The sequence below is a fragment of the Aulonocara sp. 'chitande type north' Nkhata Bay genome, linkage group LG23 (assembly GCF_057382095.1).
Source record: "Aulonocara sp. 'chitande type north' Nkhata Bay isolate Kocher_YH1m ecotype deep benthic linkage group LG23, A_spYH_male_GT1.1, whole genome shotgun sequence".
NCBI classification, from domain to species: Eukaryota; Metazoa; Chordata; class Actinopteri; order Cichliformes; family Cichlidae; genus Aulonocara; species Aulonocara sp. 'chitande type north' Nkhata Bay.
Window position 1 is genome coordinate 31,332,596 of NC_141365.1, and position 27,881 is coordinate 31,360,476.

The following is a 27,881-nucleotide window of genomic DNA, read 5'->3' on the forward strand; positions in this document are numbered from 1 at the left end:
CAGCCCTGACTTTGTGTTAAACTAATCCTAAAGTAATAATGGTATTTCTAACCACTGATATAACACAGATTTATCCTTTCAACAGCTGCTGAAAGTTAGGGGACCTAGCTGCTATCGGATATTTATATAGAGATCCTCCAGCTTCAAACTGTATCACCCTTCAAGGACCTGCAGTTCAAAAAAGCGCCCCTCCGACAGCCAAACCCATCTGTTCTCTGATTGGATTGTTACATTTGTGATTGACATGGCATTGACCAATCAGGTTAAAGGAAGAAAAATAGGGTCAAAATTCGTACTTGTAACTTGCAGGGTTTTTTTTGGCTAAGTCCACACACAAATGTTTTTTACGCACACACAAATTCTTTTTACACATACAAATGTTTTTTTACGCACACACAAATCTTTTTTTACACATAAAAATCCCGATTTACAAGTACAAAACTGATTTACAAGTACAAAATATATATGACCACATTTTGAGCCCATACATTACTGAAACTGATTTATTTAGCCGTGGAGGGTAACAACTGAAAATATGAAATAAGCACACGTGTAAGCTAAGACTCTCTAAAGCAGACCTTCCCAAAGTGTGGGGCCCGCCCCCTAGGGGGGGGCGCAGAGCCATTGCAGGGGGGGGGTGCGGCATGAAAAGGGAAAAAAAACAACGCTTGGACACTGCTAGCACTGGGCGCCTACAGAAACGCAAAGCAGGAGATGAAGCATCGCTGAATATGTTTCCAAACCAACTTCATTCTAAGCCAAAGACTAGAAAATATGGTGAAGCATATCTTCCCTTTGGTTTCACCTGCACAAGTGCCGAGGTAGGTCTCCCCTGCAAAACTGGTTTTCCCTTTGTCAGGAGCAGCACTGGGCTCTCCAAATCATGGACAAACAGTATCCCACATTCTTAATTTTTAGTTCACAAACACTTGTTGTAATGATTAATTACTCCTGACATTTTGGAGATGTTAGCTCTTTATACAGTAAAGTTACAGTGGGATACAAATAATATGAGGCTGATCCTGCCACGATTTGTTCCCCCTGTCTAAATCACGGACAAACAGTATCCTACAGCTGTTTATGTTTTTAAACCCATTTTGGTTTTAAAATCTCAGTTTTCAGTGATTCGAAACGCTGTTTACGTGTCGACGAAACAGCTGTGTTTTCAAAAATACCCGTGTAGGTGTGGACGTAGCGTAAAAGAGTTAGTAGTTTATTTTCTTACTACCTGCAGATTACTTGTATTTGCTTAATTGTTTTCTAAATGTTTGAGGTGTGAAATAAACCGCAATGGAGCAAAATATGGGTGTGTGTGGTTGGAGGACGTGTTGGTGCGTGCGTGGGTGGGTGGGGGGGGGGACATTTTTCTGTAAAACAAAGGGGGCCCAACGAAAAAAGTTTGGGAACCACTGCTCTAAAGCAGCGGTCCCCAACCCCCGGGCCTCGGACCGGTATCGGTCCGTAAGTCGTTTGGTACCGGGCCGCGAGAGTTGAGGCTCAGGTGTGAAATGTATGGTTTTCTGGGTTTTTATCAGTTTTCAGCGTTATTTTGTTATCGTTTTTATCGTTTACTCGGTTTTCCTTGGTCTTTTCACGTGTGTTATGAATAAATTTTCTTTTTTTCGGTTACAAACCTTTGACAAACCTTTGACAACACATAAATTTAATTTTCCTGAAAGGGAATAGGAACATTGAACACACATAATCACAAAACAATGCCACAAGTCTGTTAGCTTAACGTTATTGTTTAAAAACATTACTACTTTTAGCTAGCTAAAACTCTAGCTTTTAGCTAACTACAGTGTTTTGTTTTACTAAATCCTCCACAGTTTGTTAAACATGCACTTATGCAAATGCACACATGCACAGTAAAGCAAAAATATCTTTGAAGTGTATAACATGCAACATGGATACACTTTGAAGCTGGAATATATGTGAAGCGATACAGAAACATAAAAATGTTTTTTCTTTCATTGATCCCATGCAGGCGTACAGACCCCAATTTCACATGTGATTTAAAAGGAAAAAAAAAATCAAAGGACGGCTGCTTCAGTGTTGTTTTGCTTTCTTCTCGGAGCCTTTTACCGCATCCATTTGTGCTATTTTGGATGTTTGCCTCTGTCATTATTGCACTGGCTAAATAGCCTGTAAGAGTGTGGGCTTCTTTTCAAACAGCAAACAAGACAAGGGAAACGGCAAGCTTAAGGCGGGTCACTTCGATTGGCTGTCCTATCTTGTTAGGTGCATCGTGGGAAAGAGCCTGGGAGAGAGAAGAGGGTGAAATTGGGAAAAAACACTTTTCCTCCTAATGTGTTTGTTTGAAAGAATAAGTCGGCTGAGCTTTCCATCTACGAAGGCAATAAAGGGGCTTACAGTAGACACAGAGGGTAGGAAGCTGTCGTGTCCCGCAGCAAGGACGGAGCAGGATTTTCACAGAGAACTCAGTCATTTATCAAACATTGTCTCTTGGTTATATTTCACAGGACACTCTAATTACTCCCATTTCTAAACCACTGACCCAGTCCAGCTGATAGCTTGGGTGTATCTGTTTTAAGGTTTAACTTTCATTGACCAAAAGCATCTTGATACTTCCGGACAAAATCATATTGATTTGATCATACAGCTTTAGCAAAGAAAAAGGGAAAGACTCCACCTTTACATTCTCTGCTTCAGTGACTTAAAGTAGACATAAAGAAGTCCATCTATCCCAATGAACAATATTAGAAGTGAAATCTCTCCTAGTCTCAGTTGCGGGCCATCTTTCTAATTGTTGTGTTTATTTCTTTTTTTTCCCCCAAAACAGAAAATAGGGTCAGGCTATATCGGTACTTTCTATCTCCCAGTAGCCATTCTCTCCTCAGTTCTCTCTCGGTGTGTTATGCAGCTACTGTATTCAGTAGGTGTTTTCTTTTTTTCCCTCCTCATCCATCTGCTTTCTCCATCCTATTTTAGTTTGTAAAAGGCTGAATAACCTTCTTCACGTCCTGCTTACAGAGAATTCTTTAAGAAAAACACCATTGATTGCAACACTTTTCAATTTACTCCCTTTCCTTTCCATCTTTTTATTTTATTTTAGTTTTTTCTTTCAAACGAAAATATTTTTTTTCACCTTCTCAACCACTAAGCTGTCCTTCTTCCCTACCCAGTTACAACATTGTCTCTCTAACACCAGTTTGTATTTATTTATTCTTTTATTGGCTTGTCAACCAAACTGCTTTCTTGGTGGAGAGATTTTTTGCAGTCTCCTTTTTCAAATGCATTTAGACGTTTACACAATGGCTTGAAAGCAGCGCGAAAACAGTTGAATAGTGAAAATCACTGATTAAAAGCTTCTGATCCCAGTCATGTTTCTGTTGGTCAACTTGGGAATGAGAAAAGGCTGGATTTTGGAATTGCTACATTAATGCATAATTTCTGTTCAATCTAAGCTCAAGCTCCAGCTTTAAAACTCACTGCTCAGTAAACGCGACCATAAGATAAGATATGATAACTCTTTTTATTTCATTGCACAGTCACAATTAGTACAGTAGTACAGTGAAATTGGAAAACTGTCCCACATGTTTCCCATGTTATTTTATAGGCACGTTGTCCCACATGTCTATAAAATAACATAAAATAAAATCCTAAAAACAAAAAGCATAACTGTACCCAAGTTATGCTGTCAGAAGCAACTCCTTCTGGTTCCTGTTCCCTTAAAGCTAGCTTTCTTTTGATTGGCTGCCCTTCAAAATCAAAAGAATTGAACACAGCTCCACTTGCGCTCACAGCCAGACCTGTGTACCTGCGATCACCATGTAAACGATTTCCGCATTTGTCAGAACACAGAGCCAAGAGTAGAAACAAAATATCCAGAATTGTGTTTAGAGAAGTCTAAAGTCTGAGCTTTTAGATCATGGATCATGGAGTCAACCACAAACTCCTCTGTATACCAAAGTATTCTAGAGTGAAATGTGGGACCATCTGTCCAGCAACTAAACTTGGCTAAAGACTGGTCAAGAAACAGGACAATGATCCCAAACACAGCAGCAAATCAGACGAAATCATGACTAAAACAAGAAAAAAGATTCAAGGTGTTGCAATGACGCAAAGTCCAGATTTTAATCTGATCGATGCTAATTTAGGCCCTTAAGAGAGCTGTGCATAAAAAAGTGTGCACAAACTTTAATGAACTGCAGCAACACTGTATCACAGAATGAGACTAAAGTCCTGCACAACAATATGAGAGACTAATAAAGTCACTAAGAAAATGATTACTTCAAGTGATTGCTGCTAAAGGTGGTTCTGCAAGCTACTGAATCAATCAGAATTACACTGATGGCTGCAAGGCAAGTGACAACAGATGGGATTCCACCAGTATGTGTTCCCAGATAACACAAAGCCTCAAACGTTAGTCACAGGCCTACAAAATAAAGAATGGAAACTAAATAAACAGTAAACATTAGAAAAATCTTTTGGTTATTTGTTTATTCTGTGATCCGAGTCTGTACTGCAATGATTTTAAATGACACAAGTGTTTACAGGTGACCCAGGAGTTCTTTTTTTTTCTCTCTCTCTTCCCCCCCCTTCTCACCGTCTCTTCTCCCCTTTGGTTTTCTTTCTTTCTCTCCCCCTCTTTCTCTCATTCATTCCCCCTGTCCTATTTATTAAAAAAAAAAAAAAAAAAAAAAAAAAAAAGACAAAGGATGAACTGAAGCTCTGCCATCACGTAATGTCGCATACTGCTGTTTCTGATGTCATTTAGAAAAAGAAAAAAAAGAAAAGAAAAAAAAAGAAAATGACACAAGTGTTAGCAGTCGCCAAGGTTACACACGGACTAACAGAAAAGAAAATCATTTTAATTAGGTTCGTGCTTGTGGAAATAAATGAACATGACTGTTATTGCTTACTGTGAGTAATATTTTATAATAATACTTTCATTCATTCATGTAGACATGATAAGCTGTAAACTTTGGTGACACTAAAACAGGCTTCTCTGAGTCCCATAATGCATCATGTCATCAGTGCCTCATGCTGTGGTGCATATCAAACAACCAAGGGCCAATTTAAGAGTAATAACAGCATTTTATTGCTTTATTTTATGCATGTTCTTTGTAACCTCGGAGTACACCAGATTGACACATAGGACTATAAAAAAAGAAAACCTTTTCTAACAGAAGGCGTTGTTTTTATTTGTTTTGTGTGGAAAGCGACTAAAGTCACATAGGCTTTTACAGTAATTGCACCTGGCACCGATCGCTGTACTCTCGCTTACATAAAAAAGAAAAAAATATGACACGATGATGCCCGAGTATGCCTAAATCTGCCCCTGCGGCCTGATATAGTCTGACACTGCTTGTGTTAAGCTTTGTTGTGGCTGCCGCATTTCTTTCCTGGCTTTCGCTTTCTTCTCTTTCCAGTCATGTGCCATAAAAAGCTTTGATAGTAACAGGCATCATAGATTTTGTGCGTAATAATCTCATCAAAGCACTTGAAGAAATAATCTAGGCAGCACTCTCTCCTCCCCCGTGGAGCTCAAATGAAACTTCTTCCTGGAAGTGTTGCCAGCAAATCAAAATGGGAAATGAATACTTTTATAGCTGCCCGTTACATAAATCAAGTCTTTCATCAATTTTCAAAATGAAAGCCAAGCAGTGTAATGAAGAAAACTATTGTTCAATCATTTAGTGTGTAAAAATGCAACTTTCTCAACACGATCACTTGCTGTTACTGCTGATACTGAACCAGCTGATACACTTCCCAATATATATTTGTGAGATTAAAAGGAGCATTATAATAAAGCATCATTTACATTATGTTTACTAACTGCAGTCTCTGAAGTCCTTGCTCAGTTTTTCTCCATATGAAAGTGGATTGCTTCATTTGGTATAATCAGTTGAAGTACTGTTGCTCTGAAACTGCCACTCCAAAATAACAACTGCATCTGCTGCTGAATGTGTGGCTGGAAAGATTGTCAGATTAAAGCTGAAAATTCAGACTGAAGTTGACAAAACTGTCAGACATCAAGAGATGTACAAGCAAAGCTGACCCGCAGGGATTTTAATTGTAAAAGCTTTAATCCAAGACCTACATTTGTTTGCCTTGTATAAAATGCACCACAGTCAATATACGGATTGTAATACTTACTGGGGTATAGAAGGCCAATATAATAGGAGATCAATGGTGGTGTTTACGTGTTTACTTCCTCATTTATTCATGGAACAAAGATAATCCTGTCGAGATCAAAAGATTGCATTTCCGAGGGAGCACTTTTAACATCAGACAAAATTGATGTCAGCTACTGCAAAGGAAAGCGAGCAGGAACAATGGCTCACACAGATGGTTTATGGTGTTTGAAGACTGTCTGATCTTTGTTTTGCCCGTGACCAGGGATTAAACTAGGATTTGTAGTTCCCATAGGTGTACATTTGTGTGCGCGTAGCAGCAATGACGAAATTCTTATACATACAAAGACTTTACATTTACATTCAGAACTGTCCAGAAGGGATGATGTCGCTTCACATTACCTATAACAAAGTCCGGTCTGGGTGGACATCCCTCTGCTCTGGATGTGGCAGTGTGCAAACGACCAGCTATTGACAAAACCTTTCAGTGAGTGCACTCTCTAGTGTATCAGTGTCGGTTGTAATGGCGCATTACTATAGATCACTGAAGGAGAGAATAGGCATGCAAATAAATAAATATGCACAGACTAGCCTTTTTAATCACTAAAGTGCAGTGGCATTCAATTGCATTCTGAAATACTGTGCAAAAGTCTTTAACCACAAGTGATTTCTTTATATTTTCTTGGGAAATGGATAAAAGGTGCAGCAACATGGAGCTGATCTGCAAAGAGGCTTTTGGGAAAATCCTTTTCAATCATCCAAGATTCCCAAGTTTTAACATTTTATATATTTTTACGCTACAATTGCAGTTTAGATATTGTTAATCACACACAGGCTGAACCAAGTTAGGACACGTTAGCCACGTTTGCTTTTAATCTGCATTTGATCAATGGGCAGGCACAGATAATAAGACTATATATGCATGTGTGAATGTTGGTGTCTCTGAATCCACTTGAATTGTGAGATTAATACCTGTTGTGGCACCATTTCCAGTGTGTCACTAAAACATTTGGCTTTCAATATGGTAAAAAGTACTTGGGTAAAGAAACCATCTCCATCTCCAAACACTTAAATCTGCATGTATTGTCCTTGATGTCAGTTATTAATTATTATTTTTTTTTTAAAGATCCTTTTGAACATTTCAAGGATATTGAGTCTCAGCTCCAAACACCTTCTAAGGACAGATTCTGTTGGGAGAGAAAGAAAACACTTGATATTCACAAAGTTAAGTTTCTGAAAGCCCTTTTGGCAGAAAAAAATATAGAAGTATTTTCAGAAATGATGCCTGATTGCAACCAGCTTGTATGGGCGATATCCCAACTCTAGTCAAGAAAGATCTTGTGGACTTGGGGAGTCGGGATGCTGAGAACTGTGAGGGAACAGTCATGAATCAACACTGCACTGTTAAAATACTATTTAGATACCGAAGCTGGGATAGGAGGGCAAAGTGAAGAGAGGAAAAACAATGGAAAAGAAGCCAATACATTGTTAACCAACAACAACAGCAGGAAGTGACTGTTGGTGGTGAAGTACAGCAAGATTCAGGTGGGGTCTTGTAGGACCTTCAACACTCAGGGGTTGCATGGCATTGTAACCTTTTGGCTTTTAAACTTTTGTTCATGCATAGGAAACTGCTTAAGCAGAGTTTAAACTTTGAATTGTAACTGCAAAGATCAAGGTACAGACACTTGAATTACTCCTTAAAAAGCCATAACCCCAGACAGCAGCAATTACAGAAAAGGAAGCTGAATTTCTTTGAAGTCTTTTGAGGTTGATTGTTAAGGATGCCATATTCTTCGAACCTAAGAGTAATTTCCCATGGTTTTTCATTTCCTCTACGCTGGCACTTGAGTGCACTTGAATCGCATCAGGGCTGATCTGCTTCCTCCTTGAAAATGGACGGAAAACAAGAACCCATCCATCTCTCGCGAACTAGAGAGGATTTAATTATAATGTTGAGTTTTTTGAGGATGTCCTCAAAAAAACTCCCCTTCTCCACTCCTCGTCACATCGCAAAGTGAGCACTTAGGAGGAAGACTTGCTCCCCTCCACAAATGATGATGTTTATCGCAGCCTGCTACCTTCTTAATCAATGATTGCCCGTTTGGTCATCATTAATTGAGTCACTTTCTCATAGATCCCATCTAGAGACAGTCAATCACTGGTCAGACCTAATGAGTTTGTATTGTCAAAGATGTGTATGAATGGCTTCAGGTGCCACGCAAGCAGCTGGATGTCTAGCCACCGAATGGTACTAATGGGCCTATATATCAACAAGTAATCGGAAGAAGGAAGTAAACTAGTTAATAGAGCAGAGAAATAAGAATTAATGAACACTGGGTGTGCAGAAGTCAAAAGTTTTTGAAAACTTAAGTCTTAAAAAACACACAATTGTTTTTTTACACAAATGCTTTGGGGAAAATGTGTTGCTAAGTTTTGCCAGGTAGCTGCAAGATAAAAAGAATTCCTTACTTTAACATATAAAGTAGCATCTATGCAGATATGAACATATCTTGAACCATTTAAGCATCAATTTGGAACTCAGATCTTACATATGGGAATAATTCACATGCTGTCCTTTTTACAAAGCATAAATTATTTCTATTTGCATACAGTAACAGATAAAAATGTTCAGGGTCAGCATTATCAACCCTCTGAAATGTTGACCTTTTGAACTGAGCCATAGCACAAACCACTACTGTGAAATGATGTGCTTTAACTTTGTAATGCTCAAAACTTGTAACATCAAGTTAACAGTGTGAGTTATCTTCCAATTTACACACAGTATAATAACAAGCCTGGTAGGATGATTTCAAAGACACTGGACAAAAGACTAGTGAGAGATGTTTTTAAAAACTAGGGATGTGCACGACTAGCCGCCTAATGGTCACTGTTGTCACTGGCCGGGACCAGACTTACTAGTCATTTAATGTAATTGTAAAAGTTTTAATTGATGCCCAATGACGATAAATCGTGTCTTAAATGTTATGCAGCTATCTCCCACCAGATGGCGCATTGTTTTTGAGAAGCGCCACTAATCTGTTAATGGAGGTCTGGGGCCCGTTCTTCGTACGTCGCTCACTACATCCAAGATCAAATGACACATCCAAGACCAAACCATCGCGCTAACCGTGAGCTCGCTAATCCGGTTCCCCGAACACACCTGCTGTTGACGATTAGTACAGCTGGACGCAGTAATGTGACATCACTGGGTGTCGTAAAAGGGGCTACGCATCGATAGTGGAAACATTGATCGGCAACCCTCTGATTGGTCGGCGAAAATGTTGACGGAGCGCGCTCGGCTCGGTATTTTTCGGCAGCAGAGCAAGAACTCTTGAGTGAGGGATTTCAGGAGTTTCAGAGTTTAATCAGAACGCAAGGGAACACTGCAAAGGCTGCAAAAGCAAGGAGAGAGGGCTGGCAGAAAGTTGCTGACAAATTAAACTCGTAAGTAATTTAATAATAACAATAATAATGGAGTGGATTTATATAGCGCTTTTCAAGGCACCCAAAGCGCTTTACAATGCCACTATTCAGTCACTCTCACATTCACACACTGGTGGAGGCAGCTACAGTTGTAGCCACAGCTGCCCTGGGGCAGACTGACAGAAGCCAGGCTGCCATATCGCGCCATCGGCCCCTCTGGCCAACACCAGTAGGCGGTAGGGTAGATTTATCATATCACACTATATTATCCAATATTATATTACATTATATTATATTATAATATGTTATATTATATCCCCTTTCACATTAGAGCCACAACAGGACCCACTAGAACATGGGAACAGGTAAAAGTGAAATATAAGAATATTCTACAGAATGGTAATATTTATCACTTATATTGCTTTTCGTCTCTTGAAAAGAGACCCTGGAATGATCTGTTTGTTTATAACAGCAACCAAGAAAAGGGCAGAGCAAAAAAAAGACAGGTGGTGGTCCTGCACCCCCTCGTCAACAAGTTGGTTAAGTAAATAATATCCTCACGGGAAAATCGATATCTCTCTATGAGCACACTGTCGCGCTGAGCTAACGGATCCTGTCTGTCCCGCAATATACGCTGAATTCTGAAAACTCTCCTTATCAATCTTGCACCTTCCGCAATGGGTGGCTCGCGTATACGGACAGGACATGGCTGCGACAGGCTTCCCAAATCCACCTTCGCTTTTATAGCCGTGGTCTCTCATCTTGATTACACAAAGTAATTTGCAATTGCTACTCTGAAATATGAATTACATCTGTAATAATCACATACATGTGATAGAATGTTAATAGTACATTTCCCTTTTTTAGGAAATGACCTGTATGTATCTGTGTGACATCAATAAAAGGATCAAGTGCTGCATTGTCTTTAGTTACATTGATGTTATTTATTTATGGTGAAACAGTGGTGGAATATCGCTGTTGCTTTCGTATAAATGAAGCGGACATACCTGCGTGGCCGCGATCTAATCCTGTTTACATAAAGTAAACCTGCTCCCGAGCAGGTTTACGCTTACGGCTCTGTTGCTATGACAGCAAGTCCCGGATGAGCTTCGGGGAACCGAACGATCCAAGATCACGCGAAATCGTCAACAATCAAATCCAGCTAACTTACTTAGCGAGGTACGAAGAACGGGCCCCTGGTCTTTTTGTTTACACTATTAGAATGAGATTGCAGATACAGCGGTCTCTCTTAGCAATAGGGTGAGGACATCAGTCATTCAGGAGAGGTTCAGAGTGGAGCCGCTACACCTCCACATCAAAAGGAGACAGCTAAGGCTGTTGCATCATGGCTAAGGTGTTCTAGCTTGGCATGTCCTACTGCAGTGGTCCCCGGTACCGGTCCGTGAGTCGTTTGGTACCGGGCCGCGAGAGTTGAGGCTCAGGTGTGAAATGTATGGTTTTCAGGATTTTTATCGGTTTTTAGCGTTATTTTGTTATCGTTTTTATCGTTAACTTGGTTTTCCTGGGTCTTTTCACGTGCGTTATGAATAAATCGTCTTTTTTTCGGTACCGGTACTAGTTTTATTTAGTTGTATTTATCCGCGACACCTTAAAGGCCAGTCCATGAAAATATTGTGGGGCATGAACCGGTCCGTGGTGCGAAAAAGGTTGGGGACCGCTGTCCTACTGTACCACGAGGAGGCCTGGCGTAGACCCGGGACATGCTGGAGAGATTACCTCTATAGGGTGGCCTTGGAAAGACTCAATGTTTCCCCAGATAAGCTGGAGGACGCAGCAAGTAGGAGGTCTGGTCTTTCCTACTAATGCTTCCGCAAACTGACTTCAGATAACCTTAAGAAAACAGCAGGATGATCTATTGTTTTGTTATTTTACATTTGAACTTTTATTTTAGTGGCTGTCATTAAATTTCAAACAGTGTGCGTCATTCATAATGCACGGCAACGCGCCACACTTTTCAGTGTTTATTAGTTTTTCAGATGTTAACTTGTCACATGTTAGTAATACATGAGCGTCTCATTTTACATTAAACATTGGTTTGTTTCAATTGTTTTTCTTTTATATTGCCTTTCTGGAGTATAACTTGCACTGTTTATAATGCACGTTACGTGATTCCTTTTTTTTTTTTTTTTTTTTTAAGTGATAAATGGTTTAAAACATCTTTGTCAAGACAGTAGTGAAGGATTTAGCCAAGTTGGGAATTGTAGTCTCAAAGAAGACTAGCACTAGAGCCCTGCTCATCTTCAGGAATGGACTGAGAGGTTGAAGACTAAGAAATACTCTGTAGAAGAGACACCTTTAAACCAGACTTAAGTATGTTAAAGGCAACCTGGAGAAAGAGTATAGATACCAGAACTGCATCCTTTGGTCAGATGAGATGAAACTAGAGCTATTTGGCCACAGAGATCCTGCTTATGTTTGGAGAAAGAAGTGAGAGGAATATAACCCAAAGAACACTGCAGCCCCCACAATGAAACACTGTCTTGGAAATATTATTATTTAGTTACGCTGCTTTGGTGCATCTGGAAAAGGGAATGTCATCTTGTTGGAAGGAATAATGAAGAAAGGAAGATATGAGAAGATTTTGAAAGAAAAGGTGGTTTTAGTTTACTTGAAAAAGCTGTGTTAAAAATTCCTTGCTCTGTTTAACAGCACTTAAGAAACACTCTTTTAAAATATGAAATTTTTGTACGAGGGACTAATAACTCTAGACCAAAAAAGACTTCATTTAAACTGTAGTTAAGAAAGAAAAATGTTGGACAAAATGGAACATAGTAATTATTGCAATGCTTTGAATTTATGTCTGAGTCATGGATGGATTGAAGATACAAGGATGGAAAAATGATAATACTAGTCAGCCAATACTGGAAATTAACAGCAAAATAAAAATGTGACAACAGAAAAATTAGCCACCATTTGTTTTTTGACATCAACAAAACACTCTTAAGGAACTGTTAGCCAAAAAGTATCTCCATGTCTATGTGCTCTGCCCACAGCCAGATTGTAAATTTCAAGATAAAGTCAAATTTGTTGCCATCCTCAGTCCAAAATACAGAAGTGATGACTGCGCCAAGCACACGAGTGTTGAACTGCCTGTCTGCGTTTCTATTAGGCAGACCTCAAGTTGGAGAGAGAAAGCACAGTGATGCTGCAGTATGGCCTCATTTGCAGATACAGAAAGTGAAAATATAACCATAGACACAGAGGTAAAGATAGACTCTCTCCCCCTTTCTGCATAGTGAATGATGTTGGATATATGTCCTGTGCATCATAGTGCACCTGATTTTGGAACATCATGGGGAAGAGAAGGCACAAACATTGATTTTGGGAGTTTTCAGTTGGAGTATTATCCGGTCGATAAGTGATGACGCGACGAATCCTACTTCCGGGCCTAAAGTAGTCCGAGTTTAATATGGCTTTTGGGTTGTGAACATGTTTAATGTTATGTATTTTCTTCTATTTGATCTCAAAAAGCTCCTAAAACAGTCAGTGATCACTGTTGACCTCCCTCGGCTTTTATTACCACTAATCATTTATTTAAGCTCAGTTTTTAAAACCTTAGGATGTAACTACAGCCCAGCGCAGTATATGAATGACTAACCTCGTATTGTGGATGGATTATCTCAGTTGTTCTACTGGCTGAAGTTTGGTCCTTTTACAGCATCCTGCCATGCGATTACATTTGTTCCTGACCACCGAGAACACTCACGTTAACTTTTATCGAGTGGAAAAAAAAGTTAGCTTGTTTATATTATGCTAACATAGCTGTGTCGCTAGCGGTCACGTAGCACATCATTATATACCAGCTAGCCAAACTTCAGTAACCCTACAAACGTCACTGTTTAGTTTTCTGTCTTCATTTATGTTGGAAGTGATAGCAGAGCTGTACGTTTTAATTTGTTTCCAAAACCCCGCAGTCAGGACATGCTATATTGTATTTAGATAGAAGCTAGCGAGCTAACTTCTGGCTAACTTCTAACTCCGTTAAATGTCATAAATTCCATTTTCATGGATGCCTGGATGTTAAACTCAATTGTTACACCTGGTAGAGCAGAACGCTGATCATTTTATTAAAGATGAAAGACTAGACAGTTTTTCAACTCTCAGTAATGCCATAGTGATCGTTTGATATATGGACCTGCAGCGGAGTTTAGGCCCAGACACGGCTAGTGACGTCAGACTTAACGACCGGATATCCAAATACAAAAAGGCAAGTGCAAACGATAGCTTTCAGATACCTTTTCTTGATGTCTAAATTGTGGGAAACATGTGCCAGAAGAGATGCCAGCATCACAGATGATAAGCATTTCTACTAGTGAAAAGTCACATCACTGCCTTTTTATTGGCACTGTAGAAAGTTCAAAGAAGATCAGAAGCAAACCTTTTTTGTTATCCAAGTAGATAACTTGGTACGTGACTCAGACGTAAAGCATGGCAGTTTTTTTGTTTTGTTTCATTTGATAATGAAGCATGCCTTTGAATAAATAATAGCTTTAAATCCAATGAAAATTCCCTTTCTTAGCCAGCAAAGGGTATTTGCATCCATAGTGCAACTTCTGCCCTCAAAGCCCCGCAGGCAGTTTATCACTCTGACCTGTGGGTTATTACAGAAGATGGTTTTCACTGCTGCCGTTGCATCAGTTTGAGTGCAGGTGATCACTCAGTGCAAGGGGAAGGCAGCACTGCCCTCTATTTCCTGAAAGACCCTCCAACAGAAATGACCTCATTACTTCTCTTTACTCTGAGATTATAAATCAACTATGGCAACTCTAGGTGACCAGATGAGCGTTTGTTGCACATTAGTAAAAACTGGGCATCACCAACAAATAAAACAGGAAATAGTAGTTGATCACATGTAAGCAGTAATGTGCATGTTTCTCTCTTCCCGGCATATTATTGGAAGGCATTCTAGCAGCTCTCCTGATGTGCCTCGTGGACACATTTGTTATATTTAAATAAAGCAATTTAAAAATTTCTTACGCAGAGATCTGACCTGTTTCATATAGTAAAGGTGAAGGCTGAAAATTTTCTGTAATAAAAATTGATAGACTTTTACAGAGCCACAGCGGAGTCCCTAACCTGAAAGTGTAGTTGTAATTGTAAAAGCTTGCATTGAAAGATGAGTTTAGATACACACACAAAAATAAATAGGCATGTCCAAATCCCTTTGGGGTTGTGTCAAGGAAGAGCTTGTGATGTTAAAAAAAAAACAAAAAAAACAACAAAAAAAACCCTGCCAAATCAAATATGTGGGGTACCCGCTGTGGTGACACCTTGTGAAAAAAGGAGCAGCCGAAAGTAGCTTTGGGTTAACTGGTGACACTAAATTGGAAGTGACTATGGATCTGAAATAGATAAAGCACTTTAAGTATATTGAATAAACGGCTATATAACCATATGGCTTTGGGTAAACTGTAATCTTAAGCACTTTGAAGAGCAGGAATGAGATTATATAAATGCCAGTCGGATTCCTTTAACAACAGTTTGAACCTTTGAACGTAGCTCTAAGAGTAGAGTACCGTGCAAGTCTTGAGACATCTTTTTTTCCTGATTCGTTTTGGGATTTACGTGCAGCGATGTATTCAAATTTATGCACACATACATAGAAATGTATATAGGGGAAAAACGTTTGTACAATTCTAATGAGCTTGAAAGTCAATACTTGGTGTGACCACCTTTATTCTTCACAGTCTGAACTCTCTGGATGTTTCTGCCTTTTGTTCTGTTCTCTGTCAGCATGATCCCACACTGCTTCTGTTTTGGAGGAAGGAAGGTTCAGGGTTTCAGTAGTCATCATCATGGGCTCATCCGATTAGAATGAGAATAAGCAGTCATCAATCATTTGCAGGTTTTGTCATTTTATTGTATAACGGGTAAAGGAAAGAAAGACACACATGGACTGCTCTCTCTAAAAAGGACAAAGTATGATTTAAGTAACTCAAAATGATACATGAACTCAGGAAACTCAAAGAGAAACTCACCTCAGCTGCCGCCCCATGTGGGAGTGAAGAAAGAGTGAGGGGTAGGTGAGTGCAGTCCTTATATAACGAGTGATAGGTGAGTGCAATTAAGGCCAAGCACCACACCCAATCAAAGGTGAGGAAAAGAAACAAGGTGCATCTGGTGAAGTGAATGTGCTAAAAGGTGAGCCTTTACAACAGCTTCAATAATGTTGAGGTCTGGGCTCTGTGGAGGCCAATCCATGACTGATGGTGTCACATAATCAAGTCCCAAATTCGTCAGTGTTGTCATACTGAATTTGGTCATTGTTTGCAAACTAATTTAAATGACCTCAGACCATACGTACAAAGCAGTGATGATGCACTGGCAGTACGCGCTGTACTAGAAAATACAAACGCACATATTTCAACTCAAAGATGAGCCTATTAAAATCACATTAAATACAATGCCTTTCTTAGGAAACAACATTTGAATCTGTAAATTGACTAATGCACTGGCAACATTTATTGAATAACACATATGAATGATATGATATGAAACTGATACCCTTTAATGCTTTCCTGATCTTATCGCTTTCATCACCATTTCTTGGCAAAAATCCCGCTCATGGAGGTTCTTCCAGTAATTGGGCTGATCGCCTTCCTGAGCTAACAGATCAGGTGCTTGTTGATATCAGTGTGGTGACGTCTTTTTCTTCTGCTCTGTTTCTCCTTCTTTTGTATTGACTTTAATGTAAGCTTTTTTTTTTTAGGCATGCTTTCACCATCATTCAATTGTCTAACTGACATGTTTTGGGTTTTTTTTATATGAAGACATTGCTCTGTGGCTATCGTCCTAAATAAGTTGTTCACGTTTTAAAATATGTTATTTTAAAATATTAATCCATTAATAATAAATTAAATGTATTATATTATATTAAATATATTATGATTTGGTTTCGCTAAAACAGTAACAGTCACTGACTCAACAAAGTTACCGTTAATTCCTGAAACATGCATTTATTTTGTGTGCAAATTAAGAACAGTTCTAATGCATGTCGGGTAGTTTTGTTTTTTTAATTTTATTGTACTTTATCATTTTTTGTTGTTGTAAGTATTTCATCTGGATTTGTTTTGCACGTTAGGACCACCATAGAGGTGTCAACTACAGCAGACACTGAGGACTCTTAATGCTGACAAGAACAGCTGATATCTCAGTTTTGATAAAAGTATTCTGAGGTATACCTTTATCCAGAAACAGCCCTATTGTGTGTGTGTGTTTCAGCACAGCTCACACTGTTCTTTTCCTAAATCACTTCAGAACCTGGGAATAAATCGAATAAAATGGCTGGAAAAACAGCTACAAGTAAACAAGCATGTAACATATCAATCCAACCTCAAACTGTCAAGCTGCTGCTAAGCACTTTAGTGTAATACTCCTTATCGGATGGAAGCCTGATATTTATGGATTTCTGTCTTTCAGGCTCAAGACTTTTTGCTGGCATCCCTTCAAAAGAAAAAAAAAAGACAATTTAAAAAAAACTTTATCGGGACACTTCGAAGTCTTGGGGGGGGGGGGGGGGGGGGGTTGTGTTTTTTTATTTGTGTCATATTTGCTACATCTGCCATTTTTTTTAAACATTTAAAAAAAATCACAAAACTCTATGTATCAAATATGACACCTTAGGGATTACTGTAAATGTACAACACAGGAAAAACTCTCATAATGACATTTTTAGCCATTTGTTAACAAAAGGCAGAATAAAAGTGTTAATAAATGGATCCGGTGTTAAGGTCATGTAGCTCAGAGGTAGGGATGGGTATCTTTTAGGTTTTATCCGATAACGGTGCCAAACCGGTGCTTAAAGAATGGAGAACACAAACTTTGTCCAAAAACCTCTTATGTTTTTATTTTTAGCAGTCTGTTTTTTTCTGCAAAATGATAACCAAGTTAGCCTTTTGTGTCGATACAACATACTTCCTTTGGTTGGATCGGTCCTTAAACAGTGGAAAACGAAAACTTTGTCCAAAAACCTCTCGTGTTTAACTGTTTTTTTTTGTAAAAAGATAACAATGTTAGACTTTTCTGCAGCTATAGGGCATATATGGTATCACTCTATCAAACAAGAAGACAGCCGCATGTAACTACGACGGTGTTTGCTAGTTCACCTTACGTGCATTAATTTAATAACGTGGTTAGCCTACTCAATGTAAATTACACACAAACAACATTAAGCTACTGACCCAGAGAAGCTGCTGCTGCTGCCAACATCATCCATCCGCATTTCTGCTACACTGGCAGGCCTAGGGGCCAGGACTCTACTCTTCGGGTTCTTGGGGGATGTTGCTGACTCCGGGTCCGAGAACAGGCACCACACCCGCAGTAGATGCACACGGTGTGAGGGCTCGTAGCAAGCTATCAAATACGGTGCATTTCTCAGCTTTTAAAAAAACGCTATGTGTCGCCAGGTGTTTCATCAGATTCGAGGTGTTACCTCCTTTGCATAGTATCACCTTAAAGCACTTGTTGCAGGCTGCTGAGTTTGCATCTTTTGCTGTGAAATACAGCCAGACTTTTGACCGCTTCACCTTGGGCATTTTTAATCTGTACCTCTGCTCTTAAAGAACGTACGTACCTGGGCCCGCCTTCTATCTTTGGAAAGGTAAAATGATTGGCTAGAAGGAAAAAAGGCACCGAAATAAAGCAACGAAATGTGCACTGCTTTTCAGTCTGGTTACTACCGTTTATGTGGATACCCATCCTTACTCAGAAGTGCCTTGAGTTTTATGACATAGACACTGTATAATGTCTATGGCCCATCGTCAAGGGAGAGCACCTAAAGCTTAAAGACACAGAGCAGACTGTGGCAGTGACAGAGTGACTGCTTTGAAAGCCTGAAGCTACAGCTGTGTGATGATGACAAACAGTTAAGTATGGCTTAAAGAATGAACTGATATTTTCTGACTTTTCTGGAATATGTGGATGCTTCCTGGGAGCTGTAGAGGTGTTGTTTACCATTTCTCAATCTGTGACTTTAGAAGCCAGTGGAACCTAGACAGACTTTCAAAAGGTGAGATATAAAACTGTAGCCCTCGGCGCAGCGAAAATATTGATTCAGTCGACAAGTTTCAAATCCCAAATCCCTCTGATTCCACGAAAATGCAAAGTTTTAATTAGAGTTCCTTTTGCCACAAGGTTCTTTGTCTGTGCCTCGCTGTGCTTTGACTCGCTGCCAGGATCCGCTGTCTGCCGTCTCAGCTCTAAGTCAAGAACAAAGTCACTGACATAAGAGTCATTTGGGTCGTGACACTGTGCGGTGCAGGAGTATTTGGGAATTCACACATTTTTTTGTTGTTTGTTTGGCTCCATACTCCACCGCACTGGATTTGAAACAGTAGTTGAGGTTGAAGTGCTCGCTCTTGGCTTTAAACGAAAGGCATTTTCAGCGAGAAGGGGACTGTATCACTGTTTTTTTTTTGGATGGTGCAAAAAGACACTAGTATAAGGATTCCTGCATCCTCAAATATGTAAACCACAGTGTGTCGAAAACAGACCATGCCTAAATACATGCCTCTTTCCAAATTGTTTCCTTTATACATTTGGAGATCATACTCTTGAAGGACCACTTCACGGATGTTACACATGAAGTTCAGCTTCTAAAAGGCACATAGACTTCTCCACCTTCTTGTCAGCCCATTAGCACTTATCCATTTCCTGTTCCAAACGCGTCTTTATTGCTAAAAGCAAACAAGCGCTGAAGCTCCGCTGAGAGTTAAAAACCGTCCATATTCTTTCAACACTTTGTCACAGGTGTTAAACTCATGTGACAAATAATGTTTTCACATGACTCTTTCTACCTTCACTGCTTCCATTGCTTCTAGTTAATGCTGCTAAAGGTGGTTCAACAAGCTACCGAATCATTAGGTATACTTATCTGTCACTGTTCAGTCAAGCCTTAGCATGTTGCAGCGAACAAATGTCGTAGCAGGTTGGAGGGTTGGTACTTCATCAATTAGCAAGCAGGTAAATACTCTGGAGAATGAAGTGTAACGTGCTATTAAGTTGTATTGTTGAGAGAAAATGATCTGGTATTTTTAAGAGATTAAAACTCAAACTGCTTTCTGCCTCACAGGTTTTGACCTTTTTTTTTTTAAATTCTTGTTATCAAAGATAAACTGTTGTAGGAGCGCTATCTGGACCTTGAAATTGTTTACACTGATTAGCCTGAGGCTTTGTGCTTTCAAACAGTGTATAGTTCCCCACACAGTTTAGCGCAGATTCAATTGGATAACATCCAGAATGAGATATAAAACCATCTCCTTTTTTTCCCCTTGAAAAACCAAATGGTTCATGTGTGTAAATTCATCTTTCTATCAAACATATAACATATAGGTAGAAGGCGGCTTACACCTCCTGCGTTCAGCTTGCATTTTCTTTGGTTTGTCAGGATGCAGGAAGTCGAACAAAGCCTCCTGCAGCATTTTCCCCTTGCTCACTTATTTTTTTATTTTTAAATTGGAGGTGCCAGACTACACCACTCAGCTGCCTCTGAGTGCTTACACCTTCCCATTATTGTCTGATCTCCCTTTTTTTACTTACAGGCTACTGAACACGCAGATGAGAGCGTACCTAAGTAGAAAAGGTCATTCACTCTCACTCTTCCATCACTGATTACTTCTGGCAAGGTCCGACCTCCAGCTGTCAGCGTTGATCCTGCAGTGGATGCTCCATTTCTCAACCCCAGGATCACTTAAGGCCACAGCTCCATTCAGAGACACCCACTGGGAGCGTCTCTTTTCTGCACTACCTTCATTTTTGTATTACTTTCAAATGGAAGCAGGCCTCGCTGCTTGTACCCAACTGAGCCGAGATCTCTGCGTGTTTTTAAGAGCAGTGTGTTGACCGCTCTGAGAGAGAGCATTTACTTAATTTAATTCCCGACGTGATTCTGTTTAGTGCTGCGAGGTATAAAACAGTGGACGAAGTGGCCAGAGCATCAGTGTGTCAATGCTTAACGCGTACTCGGGCTTCAGTGCAGAGCTGAACGTGTACGCCAACCTCTGCACCTGTGTGATGTTCACATTTAGCACATGATACAGGAGGTAGATGCAAGGCCCGAGGGCAAATATGGCCGAGAAGAACTGTTTTGTTTTTGCCCTCTCTGCCAATTAAATGCTCAGTTTTACGAAGCGTTTACTGTATTCTAAGTGAAGATGAAGCCACATTTGTTACATTTCCACCTATTTTGGAGCACTATAAATCTCATTTTGTTCAATTATTTAAAATCTTTCAAACTTTCATTCAATGAACTATATATATACAGAAGAAACTTTATAAGGCAAGAACTGATTTGTTTTGGAGGAGATTTGGTGGATTTACGCTAATAATCGAGATAATTCCACCCTCCTCCGAGGATTGTGCGCATTGAGGAATTGTGGATTAGGACTTATCTGTGTGTTGGAAACCATCCAACTGGCTCTGGAGGAATTCATTGACCTTGGAGTAAAAGTTTGGTACAGCTTTATAGTTTCCCGGGGAGGAAGCTGACCTCCAGCCTCGACTCTGCGGGCGTCCAGCCTGAAGACACAGGAGTGAGAGAATGAATCCCTTCCAGCTCCACTGATCCCACACCCAATCTGACCCTAAACTCTGAACGTGTCTTAGAGAACAAGTCAGCGAACCAAATTGCTAACAGTGGTTTTATCCTTGCTGTGTGTGTGTGTGTGTGTGTGTGTGTGTGTGTGTGTGTGTGTGTGTGTGTGTGTGTGTGTGTGTGTGTGCGCGTGTGTCTGCCTGTGTGTTTCACTGCCTTAGCAGAATCCCTGTTCAGCGGTCTGGGGCTGGGGGCGGTAGTGGGCCTCGGCCTGGGAGCGCTGCTGCTGCTCCTCGTGCTGGTGGACGTCAGCTGCTTCTTCCTGCGTCACTGCGGCCTGCTCATGTGCATCACGCGCACCCTGTGCAGCAAAAAAACAGCCACCAGCGGCAAGGGCAAAGAAATCGAGGAGGGGAAGGCCGCCTATCTGTGAGTATCCCCTTTAGTTTTCTTTGCATTGTTCTTTTTTGAAACCTTTGACTGCTTCAGTCCAAGCGTTTGATTTTGTGTAGTGACAGTATCAATTTTGCCAGCTCATGCCTGAAGAGGGAACATCTGCTGTGGGTGTATCTTTATGGCTGAGGGTTATGCTTCTTCTTCTTCTCGCTGTATAATTTTTGCGCAGTAATAAATTGAAAGCCCTGAATGGGTGAATACAAGTCAATACAAAGATTTTGAGAAATTGGTATGAAAACATCTAACAGAGAACAAAAAACAGCCTTCGCATTTCTCAGAAATGAACAATAAGGCCTGCAAAAAAGGAGAAAAAAAACAGTTTTTTTCAAGGATCTCGTCCCCGAGTGACTCGCTGAGCAATAACATTAGCTGTTCATGCCATGTTCATTCCTCTTATGTATACATATATATATTTAGTCTGAATGAGAAAAGGAGATTTCTTTTTACCATTTACTGTAGGTACACCTACAACAGCCGCCCAGCCACCCTTTCAACCACAGTATGTCTTTGATTACGTCTTATTCACTTACATCAGTGCCTTTTACATGATGTGAAGCAAGTTCACCTTTTAAGTATCCATTTGCATGCGTTATGTGAGCGTGCATTCGTTACATGCATGTACAACCGTGTACATTTTGTGCTGTCACGCTTTGTTTTCAGTCTTGTGTGTGCGTGTGTGTGTGTGTGTACCCGCCTTTATTTCTTGCTATATGCATGCTAATAGTCCATGAGTGTTGCCACAAGCATCTCTGAAAACCATTTTCTTTGTTTTGTTTCCCCCTCATCAGACAGCATGCAATTTAGAAGCCCACCCCCGTGAAATTCATGGTACAACTGATTTTAAAAAAAATGCAGTCCCACTGTTTTATGCAGGGTGCTAACTACATCGCGGTGTCTGTGAGATAGCACAAACAGAGTCTTAGTCACTGGCCACAGCCGTGCCTGTCAGTGTGCCAGCAGTGTCTGAGATGGAGAGAGAGGGCACATGTGAGGAGGAGGTGGAGGAGGGAGGGGTTTGAGTTCTGCTGAGTCACTAATCTCGCGACACTGGAGGGCTGACTGCCTGCCTGCCCAGACAGCACACGGAATCTACAGAGCAGCAACTCACACAAGACTTTACACTCTGTCTGATGTGTGCATGTGACTAGTGTCACATTCACATACAGTACAGCAGGATGATACAAAATAGTCCTAAAGGTAGTATAGGTCCAGGTGACGATATACAGGTACATAGTGACTGATTGTTAAAATAGAGTCAGTTGGGCAATCAGGTGATTACTGCAGCAATAGCAACACTGGATTTACGTTGTCAAAGCCATACTTCAGCAGTGTAGTATCTCACTTTCATGAGGTAGAGCAAATGACGAGAGAAAACTCCAACACGATAGAAAGAACAATCAAAAATTCTTTGTGCCTGTTTTTTCATTTACTTCAGAAAAGTCAATGTCAGTGGTTTCATGCAACTGTGTTAATTAACTGCTAAGAAATATTTCAGGTCACTTCATTCACATCATTTGCATTATTGCAATGAATAAAATACTATCTTGCTTTTCAGGTTAACTCGATGGCTTTTTCATTAAAATAACACAAATGACTCGATTAAACTTAAAAACACTCCTCTTTTAAGTAAATCCACCTACAGAGGAGTCTTTAAAACCAACAAAATTGAGATTTCAATTTTGAGTAAAAGATGAATCCTAAATTTCCTATTTTTTTGGCATCAGTGGTCATATAAATCTAAAGGTTATATTGCTGTAAATGTAATTACATGCTTGTATGAGTGTTAATCAAGCTCAGGGCTTAAACCATAGTGTTTATAGTAATAGTGTAACGTATTGTATTAAATAGAATTATTATGCCCAGTCACCACAGAATCTCGTGGTTTTCTCTTCAGACACATGCAGTTAAATGTGACTTGGATTCAGGGCATTCCCTTTTAATTGTTGAGTTTTAGCATCTGAATTAGTCCTCCTGTGTAAAACTACCCCACAGATGTTTCTGCAACCTTTTATTTTTACATCTATTTCAGTTTTTCAGTACGAGACCTGCAGCCATCGTGTGAATGTGAAAAAACCAAAAAGTACTTGTAGATTTTTATGGTGACATCAAACAGCAATGGAAAGCGAGGCTTAAAAATGAGGCTCGAACTCCAAAACACTGGAGGTATTTTGAAATGAAATCACTCCCCGTGTGGTGCCAGGGACATTAACATGGGTCTTTTCAAAAAGTTGGCACAAACAAACTTAGTTGGAGGACTTCTTGTTATCACAAATAGCTCCAAATTACCGGCAACATTTTCGGATTTCACAGGAAATGACACCCCCACACATGGATCAACACTAACATGTATATGAAATGCTGCAGTTCATAAAAATCTAGTAGAAGCAAGCAGAGAAGTCAGAATCGCTAAAAGGCAAGTGGTTGAAATTGTCATATAAACCAAGCTACTAATTCTAAACATGGACCAATCTATGATCAGCACATTGTTATTAACTTTATTTAAAACTGACAGGGCTAATCAACAGCAAGCTTAAAATTATGCCAAAAGAACACATTTTGAATGACGGTTGTGTTGATGAAGGAGGTACTTGAGTCCATCTGACAGTACCTCAGAGATTCTACAGTACTTGTTAGAAACTTTCTGGTTGTTTGAGCACTTTTGATTGTTGTCCTGTTGCAGTCCGTGTCTCTGCAGAGAGATTGGTTTCATAACTGGCAGTGAAGATGGTCATAACTTCTTTGAACTAGTGTAGCGAGAATGGAGTAAATGCCGTGGTCTGCTTTACAATGAGTCATGCCACTGAGCTGGAGACTAATAAGATAACACTTGAAATAATACAACTCCAACTGAGTTTCCAAGATGTCAATAGTGCAAGTCTGAAGGTGCTGAGGGGTAATAAGTTGTAAAGACTAGCGAAGCGTGAGCAACAGTGTCAATAATAACATCAATGGAGAGCATCTACGGTGATAAATAGCATGGGGTGAACTTCAAATTAGGAAGGTGATGAGTGGCACAGATCAGAGTGTGTGCTGGGTGTCTGTTCTGAGGATGTGAGCTGAGGAGTGTGTGGGCTGGTTTGGAACCAAGAAGAAAATCTGGAGGGTATCGTCAGTTCACTTCTGACACAGCAGATTTTTTTTTTTTTGATATTCGGGGTTATAGAGACAGTTTTCCAACCTCAATGTGGTGCTGAAGGTTAGCAGAGCGACCACGCACCCAGCAGTGCAGGGTTATTTTGAAGTTGGAGCTAGGCTAGTGGACAAACGCACGACAGAGAGTGTGTGGGTGTCTTTCTGTTATGAATCTGCGGCACACACTGGGCTGCATAGCTGCTTCAGGGAAAGTTGAAAGACTCAAGTAGTACTGTTGACTTCAAAAGTCCTCACTTCCAGTTTCAGTCTTAAGTTCTTAACAGTGTGCTGAGATATCAATGGGACCCCATATAGAGATAGAAGAGAATTGGTACACCTAATGGACCTCTAGTCTGTAGCATCAAGTCAAATGTGACTCCAGCTATACTGTTTAACCCCTTACGACCTTAAAAAGTCACTATTCAGGCAAAAGACAGAAAAAGTAAATACATGTTTATGCAGGGAAACTTAAATTGATTCATATTCTTTCTACCTGCATTTAATTTGGATTCTGTGTTCATTTTTTTTTTCTTTCTGGAAGTTTTTTTTTCCCTTCCTAATATTCATTGCTTGTCATAGTTGTGCAGCCAGCTCCAGTCCCATCCTGTCAGTCAGTGAACCAGAAATAGATTTGTGCCCCTGTCGGGCTCTCCAGTAACCTGCTGGCAAGAAACCCAGAAGAACAGTTTGGTATTGACGTTTAATACAAAACAACAGCTGCTGATAATCTTTTACCCAGAGACAAAAAGTCAGTGTTGAGTAAAGCTGATGATATGTCACAGTGACATTTTAACCGTTGAGGTGGCGCAGGAGAGGCGTCTGGTGAAGTCTGTTGTTTATTCAGGCTTAAGAAGTTTGAGTAGAGGCTCAGTGATAGATCTGGCTTGGAGTCGATAGACTTTTGAAAGTGTTTATATATACCTGATGACTCACGGCAGGAAATATAAAACAGAATGGAAGATTACAGTTAAGGCCATGGCAGCCTGGGGATGGAGCAAGAAAGAATTTCTACAGAAGTGTCAGTCACTAAAGAAAAATCTGTTTGAGATGCCAGTCAGCCGTGTTGTTCATGATGACTTCCTGTCCACTAACAACATGGAGTACTAAACCAATGGCGTAAAAAGAAGGTCAGAGTGTTTTATTTGCCCCTGTTGACGTCACACGAATCCCAAATGAAGTCTGAACACACTTCGTTCCTACTAGTGTCCTATAATTGAAGCAGGTAGATAAAAACCTAAAGTTAGCAATTACTGGGACTGTTGTAATGCTATGCTAGTTCGTCCCCTCCCATACGTATAATGTGATAAGCAATGCAATGAAAAACTTGGTTTGACGCTATCTTAAATTTTTCCAGCTGGACACTGGCAGTCCAAGCAAAGACAACAAAAGCAACCTCGAACCCCACATACTGTGCATGTGCACACGTACTCTTAAGAAAAGAAAAAAAAGCTGATTATTTTTGTTTGAATTAAACAAAAAGTGGGGGGGCTAAAGGACCTAAACGAAATAACCAGTTGAAAGACACTTTGAAATCTGTAAATGCAAAGAGATGCAAAAAAAAAAAAGTCAGCATCAGGGGACTAGCTTACCTAGCGTCAGCTCAGAGGTACCATGTTAGCCTAGAAATTTGTCAGACATGTTAATGGTTCCACAGTGCTTAGCATCGACCATACAAAGCCTAAAATCTTAAGGGCACGACAAAATTATCAAAATAAAAAAGGCAAATTCACTGAAAAATCACCAGAAATAGCTTCTGAGTTCTAAAGCTATGACTTTGGTGACACCTTAAGTCATTAATAATATCTAATATAGCAAAACAAGAGGAACAAATGAAAGTATAACTATATTTTGCATATGTAAATTTAACTTTGTTTAGCTGAAGGATACTGCATTAGAGAAAGTGAAGTTAAAGGTAAAGTGAATTAATCAAAGAAGAATTATTGTTACTACATTTGCTGTCATTCAAGAATATACCAGGAGTCCTAGTCTAATTAGCTCTTCACCATGTTTTTCCATAATGTATTGTTCAGCGCAAGCACATTCATTTTTCTCCCTTTGTTTTCCTGTTTCAATAAAATTAAACATCATTACAGGGATTCGGAGCCTCTTGATTCTCCAATTTTTTTTGAAAGACAAGACAGTCTGTGCTATTGACATGTAGAGAGCACATAAATTTCAAATTCTGGAGCAGCAGACTGAGGTGGATGACATTTAATTAAGTGTGAGCTCACAGTACTCTTAACTCCAGAGCAAACAGAAATCTGCTTGTCTCGAGAAGCTAAAAGGCTTTGGCTGGAGCATACCTGACCGTGTAAAAATGAGAAAAAGGACATATATCTGTCTGGTCTTCGTTTCCCTACATTCTTACTCCACAGTCGTGTAAACAAGCTCATTTCTACATCAGGTCAGGGAACAAGGCGTCTGATCCACATGTAAACAGCCAAATTGTCCATCAGCAGCTCCGTCAAAGTGCCTTTGACAAAGACTTCCACTTCTAAATTCACAGTAAGATCCCGGATGCCAACTCTAAAACAAAAAAAAAATGTTTGCTGGAAAAAAATATATATACGTGTATAGATTTTGATAAGGGTGTAAACAAACTCTCCAGGCACATACCGCAGCTAAGACTGCAAGCCACCTAATTTATCACAGTGAAAAAGCAAAGATTGTAGCCTGCCTTCATGGCCTGCCATAGATGGCAATGTGCTTAATTAATGTCTGCAGAGGAAAGAACAAGTCGCCCCTGCTGCGCTTTGGTGTCACTTAGAAGCTTACAGATTACAAATACGTATCTGCATACGCACTCTGATATCACGCCAGCGCACCGTGAGCTTCACACAGCTGCTGGCTCTCGCAGCATAATCAGAGGTTTGTCAAGACCCAGTAGCATTGCTGTTTGCCTTGTGTGCCAAACAACGTTTTGAATTGAACTTCTGATGGTGTGTGCATATTTTTGGACAAACAAGCAGTATATGCACATGAGATAGTATGTTCACAGTGATGAAAAATGACTCCAAATGGCTCTATTTTTTTTAGCATTTGGAGAAAAACTATCCACACAATTTTTGCTTTTAACTGTGGCCACAATGTTAAATACTGCACAAGCAAAGATATCTCGAGATCCTTGTGCCAAACAGATTTGTGTCATAGTGCTGTTGTGATAGAGGAAAATGTAACCCAACCAAGGAAAAGGGTAGGTTTACAAGATGGTAGAG

At 39.9% G+C, this 27,881-nt stretch overlaps 1 protein-coding gene across 2 annotated transcripts in view; it reads left to right on the forward strand.

Moving 5' to 3' along the window:
* Positions 1-27,881, forward strand: part of ncam2a (neural cell adhesion molecule 2a) — a 447,190-nt gene that overhangs the window by 411,007 nt on the left and 8,302 nt on the right. Inside the window, exon 16 of one of the 2 annotated variants that reach the window (XM_086284341.1) lies at positions 21,300-21,507. In XM_086284341.1, coding sequence (XP_086140467.1) covers positions 21,300-21,507 — 208 coding nt within the window. The remainder of the gene's footprint in view (positions 1-21,299; positions 21,508-27,881) is intronic. The other variant, XM_086284343.1, reaches the window with a different exon arrangement.